This window comes from Rhinichthys klamathensis, unplaced genomic scaffold, assembly GCF_029890125.1.
Source record: "Rhinichthys klamathensis goyatoka isolate OS25496 unplaced genomic scaffold, OSU_Roscu_1.1 h1tg000135l_1, whole genome shotgun sequence".
Classification (NCBI taxonomy): Eukaryota; Metazoa; Chordata; class Actinopteri; order Cypriniformes; family Leuciscidae; genus Rhinichthys; species Rhinichthys klamathensis.
The window spans coordinates 784,282-808,049 of record NW_026606670.1 but is presented as its reverse complement, the minus strand read 5'-3'; the positions used below and the strand labels follow the sequence as shown (position 1 = coordinate 808,049).

General features: G+C 39.3%; 2 protein-coding genes across 6 annotated transcripts in view; both read left to right on the top strand.

Annotated features, from left to right (window-relative positions):
• Nucleotides 1-10,774, top strand: part of sertad2b (SERTA domain containing 2b) — a 44,505-nt gene extending 33,731 nt beyond the window's left edge. For 2 of the 5 annotated variants that reach the window (XM_056257120.1, XM_056257118.1), the window contains exon 2: nucleotides 9,505-10,774. In XM_056257120.1, the coding sequence (XP_056113095.1) occupies nucleotides 9,509-10,660 (1,152 nt within the window). In that variant the 5' untranslated portion in view covers nucleotides 9,505-9,508 and the 3' untranslated portion in view covers nucleotides 10,661-10,774. Of the gene's footprint in view, nucleotides 1-1,051; nucleotides 1,207-9,501 lie in introns of those variants that run through there. The other 3 variants (XM_056257122.1, XM_056257123.1, XM_056257119.1) reach the window with 3 other exon arrangements.
• Nucleotides 10,775-18,495: 7,721 nt separating this feature from the next.
• lgalslb (lectin, galactoside-binding-like b) lies at nucleotides 18,496-23,768 on the top strand. Its single transcript, XM_056257125.1, has 5 exons — nucleotides 18,496-18,774; nucleotides 19,169-19,255; nucleotides 19,334-19,422; nucleotides 21,415-21,604; nucleotides 22,757-23,768. The coding sequence occupies exons 1-5, from the start codon at nucleotides 18,742-18,744 to the stop codon at nucleotides 22,898-22,900; spliced, it is 543 nt and encodes a 180-aa protein (XP_056113100.1). The 5' UTR covers nucleotides 18,496-18,741; the 3' UTR covers nucleotides 22,901-23,768.

Below are 23,768 nucleotides of genomic sequence, written 5' to 3'. Positions count from 1 at the left end.
TAGGGAGCAAAGGGACAGGTTGTCTGTTTATGAATGTCTCTTTGCGTGAGGGAACACGGTGTGCTGCCCCCGCGCTTCTTACTGCGGAGAACTCAATATTCTCCTTTTTCCTCATTCTTTCTGGCTCCTCCAGTTGTCTTCCTGTGGTTAGTATCCAGGTCAGGAGCCAAAGAACAGGTTGCCCAGTTAATCTGGTAGGCCACACTGACCATCATATAAAGTAAAAGAACCAAGAGAACCTAGAAGCAACAGTAGTGGTGAAGGTCTTCTCACTTATATTGTCTATCTCTTTGGTTGTGTCTCATTATACTTTAGTTTCCTACGATGTATATCACTATATATTGAACACAAAAAGCCTCTAAACATCGAGACACTGATGTTTTCATTGTGCATCTTGTAGCTATAGTACACATGTGCTTGTCTGACTGACATTTTTTATTAAAAAAAGAATAATGTTCATACTTAATGGCATATATGTATGATTGTTTTTATACTATAATAAATGTTAGCACCCCAGTACAAGAAAAGTTATAAATGAACAAATAAAATTCAATTCACATTTATTTGTATAGCGCTTTTCACAATGCATATTGTTTCAAAGCAGTTTTACAGAAAATTATCTTTTCAATCTTTTTAATTCCTGAATATTACTTCAAAGAAGCTTGATTTTTTTTTTTCCATGCACGTTAGGGATAAAACATTTTTTATAAATTAGAAACCAACTCTCTTTTGTGTTTGTATATTGGTACTTGTGCTTGTCCTTTGATGACATTTCCAGTAAGTGAATATAGCGAGCAGTCAATCGGTACTGGCTTTTACAACGAATTCTGGAAATTTCGAGCGAATGTTTCAGTGCACTGAAGTGATTTTGACAATGGAACAGAACAGGCATAGAAACTCCCTGGCCAGTGTACTTCTGAACTAGGGAGCAGAATGATACACACTTTGACTTTTCACACTGAAGATGAAAGTAAAAGGATGGAGGAAACCGAAGCAGACAGAGGCAAAATCAGAAGGAATGCGTAGGGTGGGGCAGCAGTGGCATTTGAGTGTTGCAGACAGTCGTATCCACTCCTCAGCGTGAGTCACAAGGACGCGTTCAGCTGCCGTGGCATTCCTCTGTGTGGATTACAGTGGGAAACTTTATTTGCTTGAGACTTTCTTGAAAGCTTCAGACAATGGCATACAGTTCTAGGGCCACTCTGGGTAAGTTTATATCCAAAGTGAATGACTATATACTTCTGTGGTACTGATTTTTGACTATATTGACTCATGTTTGTGTCTGCCTCTCCGAATCACACCTAGATCTGAACACACATTTGTAGTGACTTTTTAGCTGCATAGTGTAAGATGCTATTTTTATCACTTGAGTCATTCTTATACCCTTTATCTTTTACTCATCCACCAAAAAACCTCTCAAAAATAGCCTGAAATTGTTTTTCCTACTGTAACATCGTTATGGACGTTCCGTTACAATTTTATTTTTAATAGCTGATCCTTTACTGTAGCAGAGGAGGTGTTTAGAAGTTTAACTAAATGACTAATTTCTGTTCGTGTCTGTCACCATTTTATAGGGGAGGGGGGGGGGGGGGGGGGGGGGGGATTCTTCCCATTTCAGACTTACTTTATCTAATGGCTTACTGTTTTAAATATCTCTCTAAATATCTTTTAAATTGAAAAATTCCTCCTAAATATTACTGAACCAAATTGCATATGACTGTACATCTTGGTTACTTGTTCATAAACCCTGCATCTCATGAATTATTTGCGTGCTCTGCATGTAAACGGCATGCTTTGGAATGTACATCCATCAGACCAGACGAAACCTGTTTTTCTCTCCAGCTAGTCATATACTGTTTTAGATTCATCTCCTCAGAAGCAGCGCAGTCAAGAAAGAGAAACATTTCTTTCTTTAACTTTCCTCAGCCCCTCTTCTTTCCCAAACTCTCTCTCTCCTCAGCCCCTCTTCTTTCCCAAACTCTCTCTCTCTCTTTTCTCTCTCTCTCTCTCTCTCTCTCTCTCTCTCTCTCTCTCTCTCTCTCTCTCTCTCTCTCTCTCTCTCTCTCTCTCTCTCTCTCTCTCTCTCTCTCTTTTTCTCTCACTCTCTTTGTCAAGTCTTTGGGTGGATTCCCAGCTGACTGTGTTTGTCATGGTAACAGGCAGCAAGGCAACAGGCCCAGCCACTTGCACTTCCTGAGTGAGTGGAGCTGCCTGACAGATCTGCGCCTGCGTGTGTGTGTGTGTGTGTGTGTGTGTGTGTGTGTGTGTGTGTGTGTGAAGGCAGGGCTAGGGTGCGTGAGGCTGTCAGCCTGTATTAGGTTCAAGCCCACTGCAATGCTGCCTACTGCTACCGGGCTTCACTTTATGCTAATGAGGGGAGGCCTCAGGAACGGGCTTCCTTCTTTTTATGTCTCTCTCTCTCTCACTCACACACTCACTCACTCACTCCTTGCTGCCATCTCTGTGCTTTCCTTGTGGGCTAGAGAGAAGACTGATCTATTGTTTTAAATGCCTCATGTTTTACTCGATAAATAACCCTCATTCTGACCTTAAAGTCGATTTGAAATCAAAATGGACTCTTTTTACTTAAAGCTGCAGTCCGCAGTTTTTCCTCTTTGTCGCCATCTCTGTTCGAAATCTGCAATTGCAGTCATTCGCGGAATTATCAACTTTACGTGAGTTGTAGTTTGACACCGCACAGCGCGGATGAAGAACACAATGTTTGAGGAGAGTGTGTAGCTGTCAATCACTGTGCCGGTGTGGATACTGGCATTCAGAATCACAGATTATTCTTTTTGGATGTATGACCAACATAATAATTTTCACCGGAAAATGTCATCTGAATAAGTAAGTAACATCCACTTTTGTTCTGGTTCTGACATTGCAGTGAATCGTGCTGATTAAATCTAAAAATCACTTATCACGCAAAACCGTGCAAATTATACTTTGTTCTCAAATTGTTAATGTTAACAACGTCAGCATTGCGTGACTACATGTAATGACCTTCCGCTATATATCATTGTTTTCGCATGGGTCCGGTTGCGGTCTCTTTTTTTCTGTAGCCACTCCGAAGTCCGAACGAAGTCTTTTGCATTTTACAACGGGTGAATCTGTTGTCACTGGTGATTGTCGTTTGAACCTTTCTGGATCCGCCATCAAATTGATAAGTTTAATTATATCAAGTGCTGTGAGAAAAGGCTATAAATCTCCAGCTCCAACATCCTCACACTCATAGCCTACTAGCTGAGACACCTTCTTTATGTGTACAGATGTGACGTAATGACGCAAAGACATGCTCGAATCTCCCGCGGAAATCCACCAGTACCACTGGAATTAAAAACATTATTACAAGCTTACCGCTTTGAATCGAGCTACGGCAAGCAGATAGCGTTGAACACTGGCTGGTTATGTAGTTTCTCAAATATGTATTTTTGATAATTTTTAACCCAAAAAAAGCTACGGACAGCAGCTTTAATACATGTTCATGGTCTTTTTGTGAGTGATTCATTAGCACTTTTTACTCCAAAGGAAAAATTATTGGTCTTAATAATCGTTAATAAAAATGTAATAACTTGCTTTGCTTCTGAAACTACTTTCTTTTTTTGCTGACATCACCAAGTCCTCTTACTGCCCACAGTCAGGTTAGACCATATGTAATGGTTGTACTGTCTTTAGGTAGCCTGGATGCCAGCCCGAACCCCGTCCACAAAATTTTTTGGTCGGGAAGTTCGGTCTGGACTCGATCCATTGAGGAGTAATTATGATCGGTTCAGAATTAGTCGGGCCAATCAAATTGCCAGGGTGGGCTTTATACGATGATGGACAGATGATCTGCAGTTACGTAATCATCACGTTATCAAAGTTGAACTGGTTTCCCTCAGAGATGACTGCAGCTGGAGAACTGAGATGTATACATTCCGCTATCGCGTCTGTTGTAAAAGAAATCGACAGCGCATTCATTTTAAAAGATGAACAGAGAACTGCAATCAAGGCATTTGTCGATCGGAAAGATGTTTTTGCCGTCCTTCCTACGGGATTCGGCAAAAGTTTATTTTATCAGCTGGCTCCGATGGTCGCTAAGAAGATGGGACGCCGACACAATTAAAACCCTGTGCTCGTTGTGGTTTCTGCTTTGGTCGCACACTCGCACTCATGGAGGACCAAGTAAAAGAAGCAACACTCATTATTTTACTACTTCTTCCAGCATGAGTGTAGTTGAGTTCTGATGACAACTTTGTAGCTCATAAAAAAACACTTACTGCATTGCTCTAATTGGTTGTAGGTCTATCCAATTGAGTGCAGAGTTTTTTTTTTTCCTGGTTCGGTTAAGACACGCCTCATAGCCTATGGAGCAGTATCAGACTCACTTTCTGACTAGAATATGAGTATGACGAAGTCAGGCTAGTCTTTAGGTACCGTCAAAATTTATTCCCTCCTTAAAAGGATTTTACACATAATAAGTTAATTGTAGTTTTAAGCAAATGTTTAAAATCTTGTTCACACATGAGGTGAAGACTTAAATCATATCAGTAGCTGTTTTATTTTAGATGGATTGCCTCATGTGGTTTGCTATATTAGTCAAGTGCCATCCTTCTTTTTAACTTTTTCAGTGGAATTCCTATTTCAGTGGAACATACACTATGGGGTCAGTAAGAATTAAAAAAAAATTTAATGAAAGAAAATAATACTTTTTTTCTTTTTGCATTTAATTGATCAAAATTGATAACAGTAAATGCTGTTATTTTGAACTTTCTATTATTCAAAGCACCAAATTATTATATTATATTATATTATATTATATTATATTATATTATATTATATTATATTATATTAGAATGATTTCTGAAAGATCATGCAACACTGGAGTAATGACTGCTGAAAATTCAGCTTTTCCATCACAGGAATAAATTAAATTTTAAAATATTAAAATACAAATCAGTTCTTTTAAAGGTGCTCTATGTAACTTTTAGCGGCCTCTAGTGGTGATGTTTCAGATTGCAACCAAATTTTACAAGAGCGCTCGTGCTCGAACTCATAGACAATACCGTCTATTACGCAAATATCTCGGCGAATACTAGACGGATTCGGCGAGCACCGAGCTCGTTGGGACCATCTAGTCGAGCTGAAAAGAACCATATAAGTTCCATAGTTTTTGGTGGTGTTTTCGCGGAGATATTAGCAGAAAACCATCGGGCGCGCTGCAAAATTGCGGACGCCGGTGACGTCACTATCTCAGAAGAAAATCGCTCGTATCTCTGGAACGCAAAGACCCAGAGAGCTCAAATTCGGGGGAGGAGGTCCCAGGGGAACCCTTGCCCAAACGCTAGAGTGGCGGGCCTCGGGGATGCCCCCTACCGGATCGCCGTTCGCTGGCACCCCCGTTTTCGAACGGCTATAACTCGGGGAGCCGGGCGAGTTGGACCTCGGGGGTGGGCTTGTTCGAAAGGCCCCGTCCAGCACTACGAACGATTAGAGTCTTGGGAATATTGATCAAAGATTGACTGAGATATAAGCCGAAAAACGTGCGCATTTAACCCGACGTAACTCCCTGACCGTCTACAATAGACTGTATATAAGGAGAGAGGCTCGGGAGCGCGCATGCACGTCACATCCGTTGGATTTCGCGGTAAGTCCGACCCGGAGACTTCACATAGAAATAGGAATACTGGCCTTCAGAGGTAATAGCAAAACTCGACAAGTGGATCATTTTAATGTGTGATTACAACCCCTTCACACACAGCGATAAAAAAAGGATTCATTTTAGTAGAAAAGTTACATAGAGCACCTTTAAATTGCAATAATATTTCACAATATTACTGTTTTTACTATATTTTTGACAAAATAAAAGCCTGGTGACTCACCAGTGGTGAGCATAGGAGTCTTCTTTCAAAAGTGAAATAAGTAAGGGATAATGTACATCCAGCCGGTGGTCCTCTCAAAATAACCCCCGACAGGATGATGAGGACCGGTTGTTATCTGGGATTAACATACCGCTGGATGGCACTATTGACCAATCAGAATCAAGTATTCCACAGAGCCGTATAATTAAAAATCTTGCAGACCCCAAACTTTTGAACGGTAGTGTATGTTGCAATAAAGAAAGAATTAAAATGGGTTGCCAAATGCTAGTCTCAAAGAATGAATGAAATGTATGAAAGGTGCAGTATGTAATATTGACAGCTAGTGGTTGAAATGGGTACTGCAGTCCAAATTCCAAATATTGGAGAGGGTTGTTTCTCCCGTCTCATCCTCCTCTGACTCCATGCTCAAGCTGGTTGTCAGATTGAGGACACGCAACAGGAACGAGTGCAATTGACAATACAGTCGAGTCGACGAGCCTTACACTGTAAGTTAGGCTCTGTCCCAAATGGCTCAATTCATATGCATTTTGGGTCTTGTGGGCTTACAATGTTTGCTGCGTGCACGTGTTAGTTAAGTCCATGAGACCGTAGGGTGTCCCATTTGTCAATTTAAGTTTCAGAAGGGTGCTTGCGAGCACCCCCTTTGCGGTCGTTATGCACCCTCGATGCACACTTTTGCCGAGCCTGCACTGATGCAAGCTCCGCAGCAGACTTCTTCCCGACAGTCAAAGTGCCATTACGTCACGAAAGACCAAAGGGTGCCATTTGGGATAGGGCCTTAATTTATCCGCCTTTTTTAGGTTGGCTAAAATGTACAATCTCTGACCTAGTTTGTTTGCTGGCTTCCATGGCTACAATACGCTGTGTTTTCTGCCAAATGGCTACCCAGAGTGTCGAAATACTATTGGAAATATTAACAGTGGGCGGGATCACACAGAGACCAAAGCAAAAACAGACATTCCGACATGAAATGCACATTTAAAAGTAGAATATCTGGCTGTAGCATTGTTTTTCGGAGAAACAAGGATGTGGACGTATCATGTTTTCTAAATCTCTGCAAACATATTATGGTATTTTTGTGCTTTATACAGTCAAAAAAAAAAAACATGCGCAGCACAATTAATGTAGCTCAGCTAGAAGAGCATGGTCCTCCAAATGTCAAGGTCATGGGTTCAGTTCCCAGGAAACACGCATACTGATCAAATGTACGGTATAATTTGAATACAGTGAAAATCGCTTTGGATAGCAACAGTTACCAAATTAGTAAATTAAGTTTTAAATGACTTATTCAACACATGACAAAAACCTTTCATTAAAGGGTGTTTTTCTAAATAGCTCCCACATACATGTGAGTCACGTCAAGTTGTAAGCATGGTGAAACGTTCCAGTGTACAACGTTAAGTTGTTTGGACCATCTGTGTTTCCACACCCCCAACCCCCAGACCCTTTTTTCCCTAGTCTCTCCTTAAGCAGAGCAATGGTGAATCAGTGCACTGTAATATTACGGTGGCCCATGTGATCTGTTTTAAATCTCTCGTATAATGAACCTAGAGCTACAGCATCTGAGAACACCGAGAACACAGCTCAGCGTAGGTCACACACTCGCTCCTTCTCTCCGTCCCCCTTTTCCACCAAACACTCAGCTGGATCTTGTCTTCCTGCAGCCAGCATGTATTTAAGCAGGGAGTGATCAGGGCTTTGCACTCGTCTGACACATTCTTACCGTGAGTACTTACTGAAAGTCTGACACACATTTGCAGCACGGCTCAGGAAGGAGTAGTCAGAACTGTATTCCTGTAAACGCTCCTGTGGTAGCAGCTCATGGCTTACATTTATTTCCAGCAGCACATCTTTCCTCTGCAACTCAAAAGTTTGAATTCTTGTGTTTAGAGATTGTTGTTGCTAATGTCCTATTGGAGATGCTGTGATTGCTAAACACTGTGTGTACATCGGAGTGTGTTCCCATATTGTTACCTTATCTGTTTGGCACAGTTGTAAACGTGAGGCATTATGAGCTCTCTGCGATGAATGCACAGAGACTGTACTGACTCTCACCTCACTGCAACATCACCGAATGCTAATATGACAACAGCTTGCAAGCCAATGTCATAGCAACCAAGCTTCAAGCCACGAATCTGTTAATCGAAACAATTTCTTGTATTTTTTTTACCATGTCTGTTTTATCAACTGGATCAAACCAACTGTTGTAGCCTGCTCTGGTTGTATTTGTTATTCATCTATTGGCTATATTGTTAAAAAAATTACATAATGTAGTTAAAAACACTACATTACCTTTATCGAAAGTGTTTTTTGATTATCTCTAAACAAAAAGTTGGTGTTTTTGTGAATTATCAAGATGTTGACCCAGGTTCAGTGATGTCCCAGTCCTATTCCCCCTTACTCTGCTTGTACTTTCCTGTGCCTTTCCTCACTATGCTTTCAAAAAAAGAAAGAAAAGCACAAAAAGAAATTACATTAAAAAATAGTTTTTATGTTATTCTGGACAGTTATTATTTAAAAGTGCAGTTTCTTTGAACTGGCAGCACTCAACAGAATAGCAAAAATAATCAAACAGGTTTCCCAAACACTCCCCCTTCCTGCCATTGGTCAGACAAAAAGACCGCCTCGCCCCCGAACTCACACCATTGGTTGAGCCAGTGTTGCTATGTTAAACTGGTTGGAATTCTCAAACAAACACCAATGTTTTGATAGTGTCGCAGTGTTTATACTTTTATACCCTTCAAGTGCACCTGGTAAACTCATACCTCAAAGTCAGGAGTTTGTTTTTACGCCATGTCACATATTCATTGTAGGAAACATAACAGGGAAGTAGCCTGACCAAAACAAAATAATTATATTGTGAACAGTAAACCCAAAAATCTACATCTGAATTCATAATGAGGATTTTTTTTCTCTTATTTATAAATGGTATCAATGTTTTTGTTACTTAAAGCAAATGGTGAAAGTTTTTGATTTGACTTGCTTTCCACTCACTGATCTCTATAAAAAGATCTATTGTCTATTATATATTGTAGTAGATCAGTGTTTCAAATCAACACGCCCCTTCCAACATCACTACTTGGAAACTAGTAATGTATCATCCAGAATTCAGAGTTTCCCACTTGTAAATATGACAGCACAGCACCCCCAGCAGCCCTACTTCCCGCGCCTCTGCTCTACATATTCAACTAGAATGGAGAAAGTATTTTAAGATATACACTTACACCTTTAACATCTCAGTTTCTTGAAATTTCTGTGAACTAGCAGCACCCAACAGAATAGCAAAAATAATCAAACAGGTTTCCCAAACACTCCCACTTCCTGTCATTGGTCAGACAAAAAGACCGCCTCGCCCCCGAACTCACACCATTGGTTGAGCCAGTGTCGCTATGTTAAACTGGTTGGAATTCTCAAACAAACACCAATGTTTTGATAGTGTCGCAGTGTTTATACTGTTATACCCTTCAGATGTAGATATTTTTGCCATTAGATATTTTTCTGTAGATCAAGAGCTTTATATGGAACCAGTGTCGAGTCGTAAGAGAGGTAGACAGCAATGAATGAGTCATGAACATAATGGCTATGTGGCTAACACACTCTCTCTCTCTCTCTCTCTCCCTCTCTCTCTCTTTACTCTAAGCAGATATATGTTGGGTAAAGGGGCAAAGCGGAAACTAGATGAGGATGAAGAGGGGCTGGAAGGCAAAGCGTTGGCGGCAGGGCCTGGAACGATGGCCGACGGGCTCTCAAAGGTCTCCTACACACTGCAGAGGCAGACCATCTTCAACATGTCTCTGATGAAGCTGTACAACCACCGGGCGCTCACCGAGCCCAGCTTGGAAAAGCGCGTGCTCATCAACAACATGCTGAGGCGCATCCAAGATGAGCTGAAACAGGAGGGCAACCTGCGGCCACTCTTCTTTCCTCCTTCTCCTCCACCCGACGACCCTGTGGACGAGGGTTTCCGTGAGGCACAGCCTGCCTTCAGCGTGTTGTCCATGGTGGCACCGCCACTGTCACAGTCCCCAGCACTTTCCGCTTCAGTCCTTACATCGCCTTCGTCAGGGCTGTCAAACCCAGCACCTCTGGAGGCCTGTCTTACCCCAGCTTCGCTTTTAGAGGAGGACAGTGTCACGCTTTGCACATCGCCCTCATCGCCCTCTCCGCTTGTTCCTCCTCCTCCTCCTCCTCCTCCTCCTCCTCCTCCACCACCAACCCTGCCCAGACTCCCTTCACCTGTGACCAGAGACAGTTTTTCTTCTGCCCTGGATGAGATTGAGGAGCTCTGTCCTTCGTCCTTACCTACAGCTACATCTGTGCTCGGTGCTACCTCCCTCTCGTCCCTTACAGTGACCCTCCAAATGCCGCTGTGTCCCCCCAGCTTAAACTCAGGGGCCTTGGACTCCAAAGACTGCAGTAAGCCTTGCAGCCCAAAGCTTGGAGGGCTGGTCCCGCTGCCCGAGGAAAGCTCAGCGGCACCCAACGCACCAGAGACTCTTCCTCCTAACAGCCTGGACATGAGCACCTCACCTTCTGCCTCGTCCTCAGGCTTTCTGACAGACCTTGCCCTGGACGACATTCTCTTTGCAGACATTGACACCTCCATGTACGACTTCGACCCCTGCACTTCATCTTCAGGTGCGGCTCCATCGAAACTGGCGCCCATGGTGACGGCGGACGAGCTCCTCAAGACTCTTTCGCCCTACAGCGGTTCTGCTCCTGCTGTCAGCTCAAACCAACCTTTCAAAATGGACCTCACTGAACTGGACCATATTATGGAGGTGCTTGTAGGATCATGACCGGGTTTGGAAGGGAACTGGGGAAGAAAATGCAAAACCAATCAAAGAAGAGTTTTTAAATAGAAACTGAGAAAGAAACTAAAGAATCACTTTGTGAGTGTTTGGAGTTTTTTTTTTTTTTTTTTTTTTACAGTTTTGTGTTTGTTTTGTTTTTAAAGACAAAGGAAATTTGCCCATTTTAATGGTGATGTTGCCCAGTACTACTTCTCAACACTGTGCATGCACTGTGCTTGCCTGTCCCAAAAATGAACATGAAGACATTTTATGGAACACACTTCCAAGTGCCTTCATTTATGACCACTTGGTAAATTACTGTTTGTTTGTCTTGTCTCATTTTTCTCATAATGTCTAATCGAACAAGATGGATTATCAGAGAAGTAGCATCTTTCTTTCCCCTTCTCAGCATACAGGTGCAAGAATGTGCAACGGCAGCCCTATTTTCATATTTTTCTTTCATTTTCACAAAGCACAAAGAATTTAAAAGAAGAACTTGGTTATTTTGTTTGTATGTGTTTATATCCAGAGCTGTTTTATTGCTTTTTAGTAATATTCAAAATAGTCTGTTAATATGTGGTCATTTATTCATATTTTTTTGGGGGGGGGTCTGTTTCCATTTTAATGTTCATTAAGGGATAGTTCACCATGTACTCACCCTCATGTCCTTTCAAACCTGTAGTTTCTTTCTTCTGTGGAACATAAAAGAACATATTTTGAAAAATATTTTTTGTCCGTCGATGGGATCCAATGTTGATTTGTACCCCACTGACTTTTCTTTAAAATGTCTTTTTATGTTTCACAGAATAAATAAAGTAGTGTACGTTTGGAGTGACGTGAAGTTGAGTAAATGATGATAAGATTTTCATTTTAAGTGAACTACCCCTTTAAACCTCTTTCAGTGAAACATATGCATTTATGAAATGTACTCATTTATGGAACATGCTTTACCGGGTATTATTTATTCATGGATGTGTGTAGTGGTCAGATATTTACAGTCAACCAACCAAATTTCTTGTGATCTGCCATAACGGCTCAGATTCCATGTGTTTACGTCTCAGCTGGCAATGTATTGTTTTACAGATACATTTCTTTGATTAGCCAACGCTAAAACCCCTTTATGCTACAAATAACTGATGCAATCAATGCCTTCTGATCAGTAATAAGCAAACTGTCAACTTCTCTCAGGCATTTCCTTTTTATCAAGGCATTGCCGTAACTTCCCTATTTTGGCCTTTGGTTTGGCTTTATATCATCACTCAGACTCAGTGGCTGGTTCAGTTTTACTTTTAATGCTACACTAATGCACAGCAAGAGGGTCAATGCATGTCTCTTTGTGCAAAATGGGGAAAAAACTGTACCACACATGTAAGTTTATGGTTGCTATTCAGTTCATTTTCAACTATTTCCATCTTCATAATCTTTTTGCCAAACATTTCCTTCATATGCATCTCTCACCAGTACAACGGTACATTTCTGTTAACATACTAATGCATGCAGGATTATAGCTCATAATTATACAGATGTCAGATGATTTGTGTATGGTTTGGTCTTATTTTATCTTATTTATACCATTGTTTGTTTGAGTTTTATTAATGGTATCTGTTCATGTTCCAGTCAGACTCTCTCTCTCTCTCTGTTGCCCTGCTGGGTTTTAGAGTCGTTTGGCCAGTAGGAATGGTCACCTTACATTTAAGTGGAGTTTATTTGGGGGAGTTTAAGTATGCGCAAGATTGGCGGGAGAGTATTATGCATGTATGTGCAATAGACAGCACAGTATATGTGCTAAAAACACTTGCTATTAATCGCTGAAGTCGATCAGATTGGTTGGAAGGATTATTTTATGTGCACCTGACATAAAAGGAAAGGGACCATTTATCATATCGCCTGTATAAGTTTCACATAGCTGTTTGTCGCACTAAACAAGCTATCATTAATAATGATAGATTTACATACCGACAAAAACTGTGCATTATATGCCTTCCTGGAAAGTGTTATGTCAGTGAGGGAAGAAAACTTGTGAAATGTGTATTTTTAATAAGTATATTATTCAACAAATAAGTGTGACCATTATTAATCTGAGATTTGAACTTCCTGTCACAGAGACCTAAGCTAGAGGTGACGATTTGGATTTGTTACCCAGAGTTCAAGAGAGAGATTGTCTGAGAATTAAAAAGCATGAGTGAATGAGAGCAGAGCGGACAAAACTATGGAATCAAAACTGATTACAATTTCTTATAGGATTTTTAGATTTGGAGTGTTTGTTTTAAGTTATTTATTTTTTTGTTTCCTGTGTAAATATATTTATTTTTTATTTTATGCTAACATCCAGATTGTAATTTGTACAGAATATGAGATAGGAATGTATTGTGCTTATGGGAATGTATCACTGCTTATTAATTGGGGTGGAAGCCATTTTTTTTCATCTTGTTTTAATAATGCATTATTTTTGTTTAGTTTCTTGTATTATAATTTGGTGTGGTGTTTGTGCTAGTCATCTAGTCAAACACTCCCTGTCGCTATTTAATTATAAGTATTTCTATTTAATGTTTTATGTATTTCAGATTGCGTGCAAGGGAAAGGTTTGTGAAGCAATACTTTATTCTCTACAAACTTCCGAATTTCAATCTTCCAAAGCCTATATCTGGGAAAATCTTTTTGATAACCCTCAATGCCAAATGTAAAGAAGAAAGGCAGCATGATTTCTGATGGTATTGGTTGTTGTTTTTTAACGGTATCTCACTGTCCCATGGTTCAGGCCATACATTCGGGGAAGTTTAAAGTGGTTTCAGGATAGTGACCACTGGGATTATTCGTGTGTGTGTGTGTGTGTGTGTGTGTGTGTGTGTGTGTGTGAGTGAGAGAGAGAAATAGAGAGACAAAATGTGGTGGAGGGTCTAAACCCTTTTTCTGCTCATTAAGAAAGGCCGTATCTTCAGGCCTTTGAGCTGTGCCTTTTTCTATGCAATATTACAGACACATTCATTTTGAGAAAAATAACCCATCAACTGATGATCACTGTATTTGCATCAAGGTGTGGACTGTAGAATATATATGAAATATGGACATGTGTCTATGAATTTGAAACAGTCTTACTTTTCTAGTTTTATATCATACAATAAACGGATAAAAATGACATTCTGTGTTTGTTTTCTTCATTTTCCTTAAGAATCAAGCATGTTACTGTGTTTAAAGATTGTAGTGAGTGCATAGACAACAGAACAGGTTAAGGTAGGCCTATATAATTTCTGAGTCACTCAGCTGCTTTGTATGAAACGGCGGACATTTCTCCGCATCAACAGTTGCCTCCATTTTGCACCTATGACTCATGGCCTGGTAGCAGGAATCTATTTCCAGTATTGGGGCCACACAGCTGTGTAGCAAGGACAGTTTTAGCACGTGGCAGTGTCTGTGTGAACTGTAGGGGGATGGCCAGCTCAAAACATAGCTGAACTGATCTCAGGCCAGCGAGAATGTTTGCCCCCTGTGGATCATGTCGCTTTTTATGAGAGTGGTGAGTCGGTGTGTGATCTGTATCACTCACGCTGACCATCTCACCTTTACTATTTGTTTTTCTTTATCTAAAACAAGTCTTTCAGTAACTTTCAGTTACGCTGTTCAGGAGGCTCTGGAAACGATCTTAATCCTGCGCTGTCAGTCAGGGCTTGTTTTCGCTTTACATCCCTCTATAGTCAAGCTTCTAACAAGTTTCATGTTTCACGTGCAGATAGCGGGTGAAATATTTGCCTTCTCATATGTATTGTTTCCAGTAAGCGTTATGGGGCCTGTGTCATAAAGCTGACTAATTTGCTGTGGTTGGTATGCGTCCTTTCCCTTCAAAAATCATGGGCACCATGATTTTAAACTCTTTTTCGTGACAGTTGACACCTGTCCGAAAGGCCGTCAGGGTCAAAATAATCCAAATTATTTTACTGTGAGCTTTAATTAACCTCAGCTGTCCCTAGTCCTCATCCACTTTCACTGTTTGGAAACAGAGTAGCTTGGACAATCTCCTAAATTCACCTGGAACCACATGAGGTTAATGATGACTGAATATTTATTTGTGTGCAAACTATCCCTTTAAACCAAATGAGAAATAGAAATATTTCCCATGCAGCTGAAGTTCTAATTTGATTTTGCTCAGTTCACAGGGCATGAAGTAGACAGTCTTCCTTGTTTCTGTAGAGGTAGCGAGAGAGAGAGAGAGAGAGAAGAATGAGAGAGACTGCAGAAGCCTTGCGCTCTCTCTCTCTCTCTCTCTCTCTCTCTCTCTCTCTCTCTCTCTCTCTCTCTCTCTCTCTCTCTCTCTCTCTCTCTCTCTCTCTCTCTCTCTCTCTCTCTCTCTCTCTCTCTCTCTCTCTCTCTCTCTCTCTCTCTCTCCTCCCCCTTCTCGCTGTCAGGTTGGCTTTGTGCAAATATCTGAATGATCTTGTTCTGCTGTGACCACGGAGGAAAATAAGCCACACCTACTCTCCGCCAACCACAAGCCCAGCTCAGCAAGCACACAAGCAGTTGCACGTTTATGTAACACACACACACACACACACACACGCCAGCCCATAACTGCCCCCGCTGGCTGGAATTTGAATTGTGCACTACAGCAGCATCTTCACCCCTCCTCTGAAGAATACTAGCCTGGCTAACGCCAGACCCAATCTCGTTGAGAATTCACCTTTCAGCGTGAATTGAATCGAGCTGCGGTAAGGCAGTATGGGGAAACCCAGGCTAGAAAAATACATGGTAACACTTACTTTACAGTGTCCCTGTTACAGATTTAACAAATTGATCACAGCTACAAACAGTTCATCATTCAGCCCTTCTGTAAATACACACATCCATCTGTCTGCAGAAAGTAACGTTAGGCCTAATTCTAATACAAATACATAGAGGTTAAATACTGTCACATTATAAGGATGGATTTTAAGTTGATTATGCTTAAGTGACTTGGAGTTATCCAGTAGCCTAAACCAATTGTATTCTCCCAATTTGCCTTGCAGGTGCCCTAGTTGCTGATTAGCATGCTAGCATATTGGCTGTTTATACTTATAAAGCACATATTAATGCCTTATTCTGCATGACCACATTCTACATCACTTAATCCTACCCACTACCTAAACTTAACAACTACATTACTACTATTAATAAGACGTAATTAGGAGTTTATTGAGGCAAATTTTGTATTTAATAGTGAGAATTGGACCTTAATTTAAAGTGTGACCAATTTGTTACATCGTACAACATCTACATTGCCTTGCAAAATGAACAATAATCACCATAATAGATACTTCAGACAAAAAAAAAAGTCAATAAAATAGCAACATTTAATAGAGCCAAATGTCCCGTGTCCCATATGTATTTGGCAGTATTGTCCCATTGTGGGATTCTACAAAGCAAGGACCATCCATCATCAAATAACCAGGGTATTTTTTATTATTTTGTTTCATAAAGTAATAGTGTTACAATAATGCCTTGATTTCCCTGTAAAATATTTGTTATAAATTTATTATATAATGCAATATCAAAATACAGCCGGTTACTGTAAAAAAAAGTTTGCAGTTGTTTCTGTGTAAAATTCAGTACATTTAATAAAATATGACTCAGCTGTATTAAATAATATTCTTGACTTGAATAAATGTATAATGTAATACATTTAAATTATTAAGAAATGTTTTTAATTTTAAAGCATTAACCACAAACAAGGACTGTGAATTAAAATAATGATGGATAAAGACCCCACAGGAGCTAAGAAGTTTCACTAGAATCAAAGTTTGCACTGTATAACAGTGAGCTTATGCCGGGTTACATCTGTATCAAAGGTCACTGAGAGTTAATTATTATGAAGGACGCTGAGCCCTAAAGGATGGAGCCAAGATTCTCAGACTTGCTGGATCTTTTAAACCTATTGCATAACACAGGGAATTCACTATCAGACACCGTATTCAGATCAATATGGTCGACAGCTTTATACAGTGACAGTGCGTTGCCGTGAATGTGTTTGTGATGATGTAGTGGGCATTCATGTGACTAAGTTCATGTGATCTTGTCTATATGTGTGTGTGTGTGTGTGTGTGTGTGTGTGTGTTAAGGGGAAAGGCCCTGAGTGAGGAGCCAGAACAGGAAGTAAGACACAGACCACACACAGCTGCTGCATGGAGGGAGTGGGTGTGAGGAAGTGTGTGGGAGCTTGACATTCACAAAAACACACAATAAGCCATATTCAGTGAGGGAGAGAGACAGTGAAAAAGAGACCGATTGCAGTATATTGATTTGGGGGAAGCAGACTGAAAGAAAGATCTTGAATATGACATCCTAAATTCTACGTTTATTGGAAATGTCTGTTACTTTAATGCCCAAAACTCTTTCAGATATCCAACAGCTGCAGTTAGTCATATTAGCAGGTGACGGTTGATGTCAGTTAGAGGTTTGGACATTGGCATCATTTGAGGCAGGTGGGCGAGGTGTCCAGCAGGCCCAAGAGGGCACGATGGCGGGCAGTGCCAGGCCCGTCTGTGGTGCTTTCCGCCTGAGCAAGTGAGGAGAATGGAGCTGTGGAAGAGCAGTGCAGAGCGACTGCAGCATTAACCTAATTACAGGCTGGCCCTGCTAAATAAACACTTATTAAATTTGCATGCTCAAATACACTTCTGGACAGAGCGGACCACAGTGCATGCAGCCTTTTGATGTCACCCAGAGGTCCACACTTTGTTATTGAAGAATATTGGCACATGATGCATGCTGCTAAAAAAAAAAAAAAAAAAAAAAAAATGTAAAATAATAATAATAAAAAATCATGTAATTAAAAGATATAGAATAATCAAAAATAATGCAGGCTGGGGGATGAGGAATCCTTATTTAAGTTAACTGCAGTTTCTTTCTTTCTTTCTTTCTTAAGTTTCTTTCTTTCTTTCTTTCTTTCTTTCTTTCTTTCTTTCTTTCTTTCTTTCTTTCTTTCTTTCTTTCTTTCTTTCTTTCTTTCTTTCTTTCTTTCTTTCTTTCTTTCTAACCAAGTTAGCAGAATCCTGTTAGCCTCTGCTGGTAGTCCCTGAAACTGCAGCAACTGCTACTGAAAAGCATCTTTATTCGGCCATTTAAAATTAGCCATGTGTTCGGACTTTAGGCACTATAGCCATAGGAAAGTATATGATCATGGTGCTTGATTCATATCAATTCAGACACTTGAGTCATATACCCGTCTTGACAAAACTAACTGGGTATTAACCAGTATGAAAACATCATTAATATCATGATGATTATTACTTTTTATATTAGGATTCAGAGCTACAACAAAGAACATATCCACATTGTACTTAAATCACAAAAACTGTCAGTCGCTGTACATAAATGGTAATTTTACTTATTGATGTATATTATCTCCATATTTATTTCCATTAAACCTATTTTATAGAATTCCTATAGTAGCATTATAGCATCGTGAGAATGACCCACGCATTTACATAAATATAGGAGTTTCCAAAAACAAACACTACTGCCACTAGACTGTGCCATTAGTCACACGTGCCACTAGGGGTCTCCCTCTGCTCGCTCATTGAGGGCGCACACATTTCAAAGATCAGAAACACACTGGAACAATGTCAATTCTTTCTCTCAAAATTAACCAACAAAACCACCACAACCAACAAAAAAAATGCAATGCACAGATTGTGTTTACCTACCGACAATTATTACATCAATATTTAAACAATCAGTTACTACAAACAATATAACAAATATAGTAACAAATTGCCAAACAAACTAGCAAATTGCCATGTTAAAAAATACAAAAGTGGTAAAATGTGGCCTCTAATTATTCTGTTGGTATGCTCAGATGATCCAATGAGATCTGGGCAGATTAGGTTCATATGGAGGCTGGATTAACCTCCACCCGTATGATAATCCGCGTCAGCATATTTCTTTCTCAAGTAGAGACAATAGAGTTGCTTCTTAATTCGTTAAGAGAATTTGTGTTTGTTTTATAATTTTCTTCTTGAACTTAGACACCTTGCAGCTCCCTGTCCAGTCTGCCACGACACTGACAGATTCCTAAACTGGACCGCCTTTGATAAGCATCCTATGGTATTTTGTTCAAGATGGCGGTGGCGAGCATGGAAAAGGACGCGATAGTAAGTCACAAATACCTCTCTTACACTGCTTCAGTTTCTTATAACGTAGCCATTGTAGTTAATAAGTGTGTATTTAATACGAAGCGCTGTGGAAATCTGTATGCATCATGAGAGATGACCGTCCTCTCTCATACCCAGTTGAACAAAATGAGTTTGTGTAAATGCATTGCAGTGCATACGTGGTAGATCGCAATTGACAAATAATATTTCGAGCATTATTTTAGCTCTGGTGTATTTGGTGCACATGCTGTGTTAAAAAAGATGAAGTACAGATGCAGTGAAGGCGTGTCGTTTTATTGTTAAAAACCCTGCATGTTGCGCGCTCGCGCTTGTATTTCATCCTGCATCTTTAAGTGCTTTTTAAACTTCTAAATCATCTCTTTCTCATTTGAAGAACACCGAAGATGATCTTCACCTTAATAATTCATTCGGAGATGCTGGGCTTATCTCCCCTGATAAAGAAGACATCTCCCGTATTCTGGTAGAGTAATGTTTAAAAGCAGTTGGTATGCTGTAGTTTATGTGACATTGATGTTTTTCCCTATTTCTGATATACCAGACAGTTCCTTTCAGTGGACGGATCAGAGGTGGGATGAGGCCTGGGAAGAAGATCATTATAATGGGCATCATTGATCCAGAGCCAGACAGGTATGTTTCAATTCAAATTCAATTCAAATGTATTTGTATTGCGCTTAAGTGCTCTGTTTCCATATTAAGATTGCATATTTAAGACGGCACATTCTAGAATTAGTAAATAGTTACATCAGACACAAGCTCTGTCTCAAAACCTTGTAAGCTTTTTTATTTATTAACCTAAACAGCATTTTTTGGGCATCATGGGCCCATATGTTCTTAAAGATCATTGGGTGTACACAGTAGTACATATGAAAGCGCTATATAAATGCCTCATTCATTCATTCATTCATTCATTCATTCATTCATTCATTCATTCATTCATTCATTCATTCATTCATTCATTCATTCATTCATTCATTCATTCTTTCTTTCTTTCATTCATTCATTCATTCATTCTTTCTTTCATATGCTGTCCAGATTGGCAGCACTATGTTTTGAGTACAGCTTTGGGTTGTAGATCTGCTCAAGAAATGCACTGCATGGGTGTGTGCACTGTTTAGGGTTGATGGGTGTTTATATTAGCTGTTAAGGAAACAAATGTCAAAACTGTGAGAGCATTGGGTGTGTCTTGGAAACGTTTTAGTATGCTGATGCAAATAATCAGTGGTAAATCACAAGGGTGTTATTCAGCCTAATGTTCAGTTTGTATGACTAGATATTAAACACACACACAAATATGCATGTATATTTTAATTAAATTAAGGTTTCAGATAATAAGGAAGTTTATCTTTACAGTAAGCGCACTAACAGGCATGTACAATATTAAAACCTAAGTATCGGCAAGGCTGAAATTATAAATTTGTGATATACTATTTATAAATGTATACCATTTTGTGTTATAACAGTACTGTTCAAAAGTGTGGGATAGATGAGATTTTTTAGATTTTAATGTTATTGAAAGAAGTCTTTTACTCTTACCAAGGCTGCATTTATTTGATTAAAAAATACAGTAAAACAGAAATATTGTGAAATATTATTACAATTTAAAATATCTGATGTCTAATTTAATTAATTTTAAAATGTGATTTATTCCTGTGGTGCCAAAGCTGGATTTTTAGCATCATTACTTTGTATTATTACAGTCTTCAGTGTCACATGATCCTTCAGAAATCATTCTAATATGCTGATTTGCTGCTCAAGAAACGTTTCTTATTATTATCAATGTTTTAAACAGTTGTATTACGGTTTCCACAAAAATTTTAAGCAGCACATTTTTACTGACACTTTTGATTAATTTACTGCACCCTTGCTGAATAAAACTATTCATTTATTTTTATTTATCTTACTGACTGAACTTTTAAATGATAGTTTAGTTGTTTAATATTTGTTTAATACTAGTACCAGAGGCTTTTTGTTGCACTTTGTAGCACATTCATTTGGCTGACACTTTTATCCAAAGTGATTTGCATTGCGTCCAGGGTCTACATATTGCCAGTATGTGGTTTTCCTCTACCAGTTTAGCTCTAGTAGTTGAATGTGTTGGTCATTTTTTTTGAGAGTATAGTAATGTTCCTGGCATGAGGGCGATTGAGTGGTTTGTTATCTTGATGGTGTAGTCTTTACATTGTAATTATGTAGCTTTTTAACTTTGCACATTGTGGTTCTGATATATAAATGGTTAAGTGATACTAATCTGTCATTTCAGCTCAGGAATTTAGCTTTTGTAAACAGCCTGCTGATCCATTAGGAATGCTCTGTAAGGCTCAGTCAGTGTGATAATGGCTGCCAACGCAGACCTGAATCACTGTGAATTCATGTAAAATGGATTCATACTATTTCTCTGTAATATTTGGCACATTAGCACACAGTTTGTAATGCTTCATCATGCAACACTTGTCATATTTTTATTAACACTATTGGCAAGTCATATGGTTATGCTGACATACTGAACATATTACTAGTAAGGATGAATAAATATTGAAAACAGAAGATAGATAACTTTAGACGTAGAAGTGACAAAAACCAGCTGTTTACATGCCTAATGTTTTGTTTTGTTTTTCACAGCTTTGACATCAGTTTGAACTGTGGCCACAGTGAGAAGAAAGATGATGAAGAGCTCACTGATGTGGCCCTTAAACTCAGCGCACGATTCACTGAAAGGCAGTTCCTGAGGAATGCCAGAGTCTCTGGGAAATGGAGTGAGGAGGAGACACCCATAGCTTACTTTCCCTTCATCCCGGACCAGCCTTTCAGGGTAACGATCTGAAACACTGACATGTACATGTTCTCTAATCTGAGATCTCTAATCTGCACAAAGCATGAGTTCAGGGCTGTGTCCAAAACCGATGGCAGCTTCCACCTTGCCCAGTCAGTCAGACTTAACAGATACAGATGTTGTATGTATGCTGTACGTCCTTCAGGCACTGTAATGTGATGTCTAAAGCAGTAGCTCACTATAATGTGATGTCTAAAGCAGTGGCGTGTAGTGGACTTCTGAAATGAAGAGGCAAAACCTACTTTCCCCTCCTTTTTCTCCTCCAAGACTATAATATTTTTAATGTGATTTACCCCCCACTTTCAATTATTTTACTTCAAGGAAAGGTTAGATTTAAAAAAAAAAAAAAAACGAGGAAATTAGTTTTATTTCAAATATATGCTGTTATTTTGAACTTTATATTCATCAAAATATCGTTAAAACGTATCACGGCTTCCAAAATATACTAAGCAGCACAACTGTTTTCAACATTAATAATAAGAAATGTTTCTTGAGCTCCAAATCAGCATATCAGAATGATTTCTGAAGGATCATGTGACACTGAAGACTGGAGCAATGGCTGATGAAAATTCAGCTTTGCCATCCAAGAATAAACAACATTTTAAAATATATTGAATTAGAAATCATATAAATCAGTTATTTTAAATTGTAATATTTCACAATATTACTGTATTTACAAATAAATGCAGTCTTGACAAGCATAAGAGAGTTCATTCAAAAACATTAAAAAAATCTTACAGACTCCAATCTTTTTAGTGGTAGACAATAGAATATTGTCTTTTTTTTTCTTTCTTTTTTTTTTTTAGAAAGAATGCCTATTTTTTCATGTGGGTTTATTCCTTTATAATAGGCAATTACAGAATTATTCTGTATGGCAGAGAGTTGTACGACCAAAGTGAGTAAAGATACTGGAAGATAATGAGCGCTTATTGTTTGTAATTGGGGCTGAAGGCGAACCAAAAAAATGGGTCACTGTTTCCAAATGTTGAGCTGAGATAAGCAGTCATGCAAAGTCAGACAAGCACTTCCTTTCAACACGCTGTCCACAATGTGTCTCAGTAACTGACAAAGGATTCTTTTGATTTGATCTTATTTCACTCTTTCTCCCCTCTCCTTTCCCCAATTGTACAGATTGAGATCCATTGTGAGCACCAGCGTTTTAGGATCTTTGTGGATGGACACCAGCTGTTTGACTTTTATCACAAAGTAAAGTCTTTGCTGGCCATTAATATGATCCGGATAGTTGGGAGTCTTCAGATCACCAAGCTTGGCTAAGCAAGCACGCCTGAGCACGCTCCAGAAAGGACTTCTCACAGGTGAACGCGCGCACCTGTGCATTTGCCACAGGCAGTGAAGGCCTCTGGGCCGCAGCTCACACAAAGACATCAACAACATCTGCATTTTCACTACTTTTGCCCCCTAACCTCTCATTGGAGTGATTTCTGAGTATTGTATCATAACAGGTTGGTGAATGGTTGCATTGTCAGATGTGTGTTTTCCAGTATCCTTGCTTCACATTGTAGCTTATTTGTTTAGCTTTGATAATTTTTCAGGGATCGCACACTTTGATATGCACTCTGTGGCAGTACCCATACTCCACTGGGATTTAGCTGCTCTCAATAGACACTGCCAATGTAGTCATGCTGGTAGTCTAGCAGTGTAGTTTCAAAATGATCCAAAACTCAGGAAATCAGATAAAGTTGATTTACTTTACATTTTATTCTGATGTCAAAAATGCTCTAAATTAGTATTATTAGATAGGCTGTCTTGACAAACTTTGGCTGCTAGAATACAAGAGCTCAGATTCAGCATTTGCCATTCCATCTGGGTTTGATTCGCGTTAATTAAACTCAGTCATTTTTATTTTTTGTAAGGAAGATGTTATTTGATCTCCAAATTGTGTAGCAGGGTGAATGGCAGACATATTTAAATAGCATACATTTCCCCTCCTGTATCTATTCATTGCAACTATTCATTTTTGGGAAATATAATATGTCGCACTGAAATGTTGTAGAATGTCACATTTTATTTAACTTGAGGTTAAGAGAAAGTTTTTATTTTTGGGAATGAAGTACTGAAATTTGATCATCCAGTCATTCTCTTCCAAGCCAGCACAGTATTTAAGAACGACTGTATAATGTAA

Excerpts from the sequence above, each read along its gene's own strand:
- lgalslb (XM_056257125.1), top strand. The coding sequence starts at position 18,742 with ATGGCGGTGGCGAGCATGGAAAAGGACGCGATA. Across the intron at positions 18,775-19,168 it reads GCATGGAAAAGGACGCGATA|AACACCGAAGATGATCTTCA; the intron begins GTAAGTCACAAA and ends TCTCATTTGAAG. Across the intron at positions 19,423-21,414 it reads ATTGATCCAGAGCCAGACAG|CTTTGACATCAGTTTGAACT; the intron begins GTATGTTTCAAT and ends TGTTTTTCACAG.